General features: G+C 42.3%; 1 protein-coding gene across 2 annotated transcripts in view; it reads left to right on the top strand.

Moving 5' to 3' along the window:
* The first annotated feature begins 684 nt into the window (after positions 1–684).
* The window catches only part of LOC148023220 (uncharacterized), a 255169-nt gene continuing 247448 nt past the window's right edge, over positions 685–8405 (top strand). The window contains exon 1 of one of the 2 annotated variants that reach the window (XM_087696235.1): positions 685–1027. In XM_087696235.1, coding sequence (XP_087552361.1) covers positions 1025–1027 — 3 coding nt within the window. In that variant the 5' untranslated portion in view covers positions 685–1024. Of the gene's footprint in view, positions 1028–1734; positions 1883–8405 lie in introns of those variants that run through there. The other variant, XM_087696234.1, reaches the window with a different exon arrangement.

Here is an 8405-nt window from a genome sequence, read left to right as displayed (position 1 = left end):
GGACTAGAAACATCATATGATACTATATCTATAGTGAACCCTTGGTTTGGGAGACTAAGGAGTAGCCCCACATCTTCAGGTGGGTAGTATGTGAGAGTTGCTTGAAATACTATTTATATGCATGATTAGAGGGAGCATTAGTGTTGTGTTCTTCTATAGTGATATATGTCCTATAAGTGAGAGAAGAGAATCACAATAATGTGTGAGCAAGCAATGTTATATGTATGGTAATAAACTTTCAAATTGATCTTGCATTAATGCAACACTTTACATTGTAAAATCAAGTCAATGTGTTATATTATTAAAAATTACTCCATCTCATCTGTAACCATGTTTGGATTCACTGCTCGTCGTCGGCTCTCTTGCTCGAACCTTGCCATGATATCACAGTCCATTGTGGAGCACGTTTTGTCAATTTGCTCCACGCAAAAACGCTGCCCGCATGACCACACTGCACTATATATTTTGTATTATACATTGAAACACTCAAATTTGTTGTCACATATAAAATATAGATACTACAAATCCTAAGCACATTATCACCTTTCGACTATATTCCCTCAAGAATTCCCACTTCTCCATTGAGACCTCATGCAAACGCTCTCTTATATCACCTTGCTTGCATCTCTCTCTCTCTCATATTTTCCTCTCAACGTTTAGATGTAAAATCCACAAGGCACCCATACAACGATCAACATACATGACGATCCGATGAATAAATAATATGTCATTCCATGCAAATCCTCTCTTACATCACCTTTCCTGCATCCATCTCGCTCTCTCTCTCTCTCGCTCTCTCTCACAATAGCGCGACCGTGTGTCCCTCTCGCCATATGCAGAGCGACCATCTGTGGAGCGGGTGCATGCGCTTCTCTTCTCCTTGGTGAATCCGACGTACGTGCCGGATGCTGGTACTTATATGAGGATGCGTCCGTCTCACTTCCCTTCGGATGAATACAACGTACATGCCAGATCTCATGGGTTTGAGATACTGCAACCCTGACAGAAGTGAACCCTAATAATCATGGTAGGCATATTCTGCGGCGTGATAAGCTTTTGATATCAGGATAATGTGTCACTTGAATGTGCGCATACGTGGCTGTTCCTATGACAACTGATCAGCTTCTTCTAGCTTGCTTATGCCCAAGTCACTGTAGATATTAGCATGGGTTGAACTGGATTACCTTCCTGATGATACATTGGTCTGTACTAGCTTCATCATGGCACGCCTCATTGCTCTATTTTCAGAGCCTTGTTTTCCCTGTTCAGAGTGTCCCATCGCCGCCTGCTCGCTCACATTCTTTTTTAAGGCAAGAAAGTAACCTTATATATTTTTCGAAATTACAGACTTAAAAGAAAAAGTACAGACAAGAAAGTAAAATTATAAGTTTTTCAAAGTAACTTTCTTCCCTAAAGGCAAGAAAGTAACATTACAGAATTAAAACGAACACATCTTACAGCTAAGAGATGGATGATTCAATATTAGGGTCCCTTACTGAGCCCGGGTATTGCTGCCCTTCATGCACACACGATTGCAAAGACCAATTTGCTAATGGAAGATGAGCTTGCAGGTGTGCACTAATGATAATGACATGAAAAGCATTCAAATAAGGTGGATCCTTTCTTCATATCCAAGTCCAAGCCCAGGATTGGGCTCTCTACAAACACTACATATGCTGCACATAGATGCTTTTTCCTGGTTGACTTTAATCAAGAGAAGGCCATCCACAACAGAGAGGCTTTTCTTCCTCAAGTTAGGCAAGAGTTAGGACTTTGATCTAGTACTGGAGCACTGCAAGTTTATCATTGGAGGATCAGTTCTGATGTGGTGCTTCATTAGGACATGTTCATTTACTCGCAATGTGGCACTTCATCAGGACAGGTTCATTTACTTGAACGCACGCGTGCACGAACACACACACACACACACACACACACACACACACACACACATTTGTTGAAATTAGTGTTCATTATGGCATTAATACATAAAATTTACAAGGAGAATAGCCTTTATAATAAAGCCTATTCAAAAAATAGAAAACGATGATAGACACATCTATGTAGGAGATATCTACATCACTAGGTATCACGTAAAGATTGCATCAACAAGAGTTGAAAGTGGGTGTATGTTTGAGCTCAAATCATTCACAAACATTGGAGAACACTTAGGGATTTGCAAAATGATCTGATTGTCGTTTGTGAAAGGATGGCTACATCAATACAATAATGCAACTAAACCATGTTATTCATAGAGTTGTTTCCTATTCTGAAGTGCCCACCATGGCACTTCATGCATTGTTTGATGTATGTACAGTAGATCCATATGCATGGTTGGGCTAACTAGGCTTAGGCATGGTCATTGTATGAGTAGCTGAGGGAGGATCGATAGGTGCACGATAAGAAGAGGATGGATATCATTGTGAACCGATTTCTTGTTAGTCAACTCTCTTCATTGCATCATTATTCCTTATATGGATGCTTTGATTATGAAATGTTCCCATGTTGCCAAGGTGGCTTATAATTGCGTACCACTTTTGAGATGATTGATTTAGTTCAGCTTTACCACTTAAATGACATGGAGATTTGTAGGGTGAGCATGAGTTCTCTCTCTCCTAGTAGAAGTATTGTCTTGAGATCCTTTCTACTGCATGACCGAGTTCATTCTTGGTTCTACTCCCATGGATCTAACAACAAGCTTATGCTTGCGGAGTTGATGGATGCTACCTAACACTGATCTTTGGTTGGGTCCCTTTGTTTACATAATTACCAACCTTTGGTTCAGTCTAGGCAGCAGCTGGAAAGTGGGTGCTAGGGGCTAGAAGGAGGTGCACTAGTCGGAAAAGAGCTGGACAACCATGTGCTAAAACAGTTGGAGTTTGCTTATGAGACACATAAACTCTTTGTTGCTTTGAAGTTTGAGTTTTGGGACTGTTTAAATGAGCTGAATAAGTTTACTATGAAATGCTCCTTTTTATAGCTTAACATAGTTGTGGGCTTGAGAGGGGGTGTTAAGCTAAAAATGGTGCATTACACCTTAAATCTTAATTAGCTCATTTAAAGAGCCTGCAACTCAAAATTTAATTCAAAAGAGAGTTTGTGTCCCATAAGCAAACTCCCATAGTTTGGTTGGTTCCTCACTATAAATAGATGGTGTACTCAGTTAGTCATTCAACCTAGCCTGCACTTCTAGTTTACACCACCTCATGACTGCTTGCTCCATCGCTTGCTGCTGCCACTTCTCCTCAGCCTGTGGCATCATCATTCCTAGCTGTTACCTGCCCGCGTTTAGCTGATTTCAGCCTTTGTCAGTCCACTGGTCACTGTCCACAGCTTGTTGGCCAGCTGCCTTGATTGTTGCAGCACCTGGCAGCCTGTTCCCAGCTGCGGGTCTGATTCCAAGCCATGTGGACAGGTGCATTTTCAGGTGTGATCAGCCACCTGCTGTTGGACACACTGTGCCGACCCTCACTTGCAGGCTGCATTTTTGCTGGCTGACCACTTTTCTCAGCTCCAACTAGTGATTGCAGCTCTTGGGATCTATCTTTAGTGGACTTGACACTCCAACACCTCCCTTAGCTTGCTCCCATGAGATTCATTGGCAGCTCTGCCTTTGAGCATTTTGTCTAGACATTCATTTACTTTCAGCATTCATTCAATTTAATCAGAGTTCCTTCTTCTCTTCTGTGTGACTTTGCATTTTAGTTTGAGTTATCATGTTTTAGTTGTGTTTGTATATTTTGTGTTTTCTCAATGCAAACCCTATCATTTCTTCACATCATCCGGTTGTATATTTGCTGCACACTTGTGATATGCCTCACATGTGCAATGGCTGTCTGTCCATGTGCAAGAAAGAGAGATGAAAGAGCAGATGTGAGCATTCAACTTGTCCCAATCACTTGGGCCTTCTCCCAAATTAGTTTTTGTGAAAGTAGAAAGAGTTTTAGATCCTTGATCCTTGAATAGTTGATTGTTTGATCACCCACTCTACGAGATCGTATGACTCCAGAATGGTTTCCATCATCACCTTCTAGATGCTAAAGTTGGCACCTTCTAGATGCTAAAGTTTGGCTCCATCATCACTTTGTGGTCCATCACGGCTTGGAAATCCATGTCCAAATTGCTAGATATCCTCCTCTCACCTTGAATTTGTTGCACTCTCGAGGTAGTCTCCCTTTGACTATGAAAATGCAGTAGTCTAGGACTTTCTTTGCTTGATTACTAAGTCTTCTACATTGATAAAGGTGATGAGGACATGAAATCTGTTTTGAAAGTTGAAGATGTAGCCATCTCAGCTTTGCAAGCATTGGGAAGAACATGGGAATGACAAAATTTTAAGCTATCCAACTCGATCAATTATCATAGAGAGAGAGAGAGAGAGAGAGAGAGAGAGAGAGAGAGAGAGAGAGAGAGAGAGAGAGAGAGAGAGAGAGAGAGAGAGAGAGAGAGAGAGAGAGAGAGAGAAAGAGAGAGAACTGGACCTGGAAAAGGCTTTTGACTATCTGGATTGGTCTTTCGTTGCTGAACTTATGTCTGCTATGGGCTTTGGTGCTCGTATGTCTCGTCTAATCTACACCATTAGCGCTGCGGCGTCTTTGCGAGTCATGCTGAACGGAGGTGTTACTGAGCCATTTATCCTTGCCCGCTCTGTCAGACAGGGGTGCCCTTTGAGCCCTCTATTCTTTGCCCTTGCGACACATCCAGTTCTTTCGATGCTATCTCATATGGCAGCCTCTTTTCAGTTGACCGGACTGTCACTTCCTACAGGACAGCACTTCATTAGCCAATCCCTGGCGGATGATAGCTTTATGATTTTGCGTGCGGACAAGGATAACATTCGAAAAGCATTGGATGTTTGGGGTCTCTTTGGTCAGGCGTCCGGCCTTCGTATCAATGCGCTCAAATCAGCCATTCTAAGCTGCACGGAGTTGGATTTGCAGTCCTTGGACTGGCAGGGTTTGGTTGTTCCTCGTGGCTCCATTGTCAGGCATCTTGGGTACCCTTTGGGTGTTGATGTTCCCCCAAAGCAGCTTCTGCAGTGGATTTCTCAGAAAATGGTGGCTAAGTTTATGTACTGAAAGTCTCAGGCCTGGCCCTTCCATGTTCGCCTCAAAGTAGCTCAGACAATTATGTTGCCAATGCTCACATATTTCTTGCCGTTGTTGCCCTGGACTACTACGACTCTGAATGCTCTTACTCAGTCTATTCGTTTCATGCTATGGAAGAAGGACTCATTGCATGCAGGTATTTCCTGGATCTCTTGGTCGCATGCGTGCACCCCCAAACGCATGGGTGGCGGAGCCATTTTAGATGCCCAAACTCACATGCAGGCACTCCGTTGGTCTCTTTTCCGCGCCATGTGCTCGGATCATCATCCATGGGTCGATATAGCCCGTTATTTCCTTGAGGACCATGGGCTTCTGCATGGCAATACCCAAATCCAGAGTTCTTGGTGGCATGTTCTTAATGCTGATTCGCGGTTCTCCAGTTCTTCTTCATCGCTGCTTACTCATTTGGTATGTTCCTGGAAACTGGTCCTCCAGAAGGCTCAGTGGCATCCAGCGGAGGATCGCTTAGCTACTAACTCTTTTCAATTGGAATTGCTGCAGTCTCGCGTTTACTTTCATGGGAAGGTAAACATGAGCTTAGACCACAATTCAACCGGATGGCACGTTTGGGCTTGTCTTCAGTTGCGGATGCCACCCTTGCCAGTCGCAATGTGCTTATATCGTTTCGTACAGCTAGGAGGCTTTTCAGGATCCCTCGTGGATATAGGCCTTTATGGGAACAGCTTTTGAGGGTGCTCCAGAGCAGACAACCCTTTCCTGCCCTTGCTTCGGATCATCCTTGGCAGGATTGGGACCTACAAGGCCGGCTGAATTTAAGCAAAGCTTCTGCTAACCAAGTGTATCATCTTCTGATTAAAGATCATCAATGGCTAGTTACTAAAGTGAATGCTTTATGGGGATTGCGTAAATCCCGGTCATGGTGGAGGGCAACTGTGATGGAGGGCTGGTTGAACAAGACACCCTTCAAATATAAAGTCTTTCTTTGGAGAGTGATGATTGGTGGTCTTCCGCTTGCTTCAGCTCTTTCCAAGCGACGAATCTCTAATGGCAACTGTTTCTTTTGCACCACTACTGTGGAATCCGCCCGCCACCGATTTATTTCTTGCCCCATTGCTAAGAAAGTCTGGTTATTTTTATCGGCTGTCTGGCAAGGGGTGGTTGGTTTCACCCTGCGCCCCTTTGATTGGGTTTTTGGGCAGCCCAAATACCCCACTCCGGCACAGCCACATATGAAGCTCATGTATCACTTTCTTCGATATTGGGGTTGTTGGCATAACTGGACCATTCGGAATGCTTTTCTTTTTGACTCCGCCTACAATGTTCAGCGGCATATTGCGAGGCTTAAGAGCCTCTTGTATTGGCAGTTAGATCTTCTCCAGCATTCTGATTTGCTCTCTAGGGAGGACTTACGTCCCTGGTATATGGCAATTTCCGCCGCGTCTTTGCCATGACCTTGTAACTTGTAGTACTTAGAACCTCTTCACATGATGGCTTGGATTGTCGTCATGTATCTTGTAATCAAGTAATCTTGTATTTTTTTCGTAATTAATACAATTACCTTTTACGAAAAAAAAGAGAGAGAGAGAGAGACCAACCTTCCTTCCATAGATAGGTGGTAATTCCTTGATTACAACTTAGTTATAGCAACAACATTTATTACAAAACCAAGAAATGCAAGTTAACTCACTATCTTGGACAATGGACACCTTGTTGGTCCCAAAACTGGGGCTCCTTTCAGTATTTCTTTAACTTAATCGAAGAAAAAGTTGATATACAATGGGATTTTTCCAATCTCTTTTGATATTTTAATCTCCCTTGCCGTTTAAAATGATGAGCAAGTCTTCAGTCTGATTTGCTCCTTGATTTGGGTAGTCAATTGGCCTTCATCCGCTTTGATGGAGATGGAAAATGCCCCAAATTTATTGATTTGTTGGTCCCTTCACTTGAATTTGATTGAAAACAGCTTCAGTCTTGTTGAATCCAAGTCTTGGAGCTTTCAATTTTTGGCACGCTTCCCGAAGCTATTGCTAAGCCCTAATTTTTGCTTCAGATTAGGGTTTATAGTAGAGAAATTTGAAATTTCTTAGCCTTTGGTGATATCAATGCTGTAATCTTCGGAGGAAGACTGTTGAAAGGTTGGGAGATGAGAGAGAATGCTAAGGAGAGAGAGAATTCAAACTTTCTTTTTGAAGAACTGAAGAAAATCAGTCATATAGTACTGTTGCCCTGTCAAACAGATATAGAAGGTGTCACCTACAACTTAGGACCATTAAATAGATTGCTGCCCCATCTTATATGCTATCATTTGTACCAGAGGGACCTTGGGATGGCGTCACTTGCTTCTAGAGGGCTCCAAACTACTGTCACATGTTGTAGAATTGATTCCTGATGGATGCAAATCACATTAGCAACCTCTCTTTGCTCTCTAATAGCCTCCTCCTCTCTCACAATGGCTGGAATAAAATCCACCAGTCCCTAAAAACGTTTTTCCCACTTGCATGGGCAAGTTTTATCAAGTGGTAGCCTTCTAATCCCATTTTCTAGTATTATCCATGATTAAATATTAATTTTTAGTATTTAATTATAGGAAATTAATCTAATAACTATTTCGGTGTAAAAAAAAAAAGTGACTGGGAAAAAAATAAATTGGCTAGGTAACTTCGATTTCCGAGTGTCTTTGCGGCATTGACTCTTAGACCATGGTTCTGAGATAAACGTCATGGCAAGGAGTCTCTATGAATGCGGCGGATGGCCCATAGATGTTGATTTAGGTTGGTGAATGAGAGCTGCAAACAACTCTTCTAGAGAGTTATATGCTGCATGCCCTAATGTGCAGGTAACTATTGGAGACATAAAAGACAATTTTCACTTCTTTGTTCAAGACTCTTGTAGTTACCCTATCATTCTTGGGCAACCTTACATTTTTGAAGCCCGCTTGAAAACAAAAGCTCTTGATGATGGTTCTTCCTATGCTCGAATCCGAATAGTGTCATCAACTGACACTTATGGCCAAATGATGACCTAGGTCAACAACTGGCACTAGATACCACCAAGTACTTGTGCATCATAACTTATAGCAACTTTTGCCTTTGACATCTTGTGATTTCCTTGGGTTACGGGCTCGTAAATTTACTCTAACCCCAGTTACACCTCACATGTGTAACGTTTACTTAACCGTGTGATTAAAAATTAATCCACATATTAAGTGAGGTTTCAAATAGACATGTCCTCATGACAACCCTTCCCCTTAAAATCCTTGCAATCCTCCTTGATTGCACTCCAATATGCATCAAAAGCAAAATAGTGGACTGAAATTTCTACAACATTGTGCATTGT

The sequence above is a fragment of the Lygodium microphyllum genome, chromosome 16, assembly GCF_053477565.2.
Source record: "Lygodium microphyllum isolate KBCC chromosome 16, Lygodium_microphyllum_v1.1.10, whole genome shotgun sequence".
NCBI classification, from domain to species: Eukaryota; Viridiplantae; Streptophyta; class Polypodiopsida; order Schizaeales; family Lygodiaceae; genus Lygodium; species Lygodium microphyllum.
Note: the sequence above shows the minus strand (reverse complement) of the source record. Positions and strands in the feature narration are given on the sequence as shown.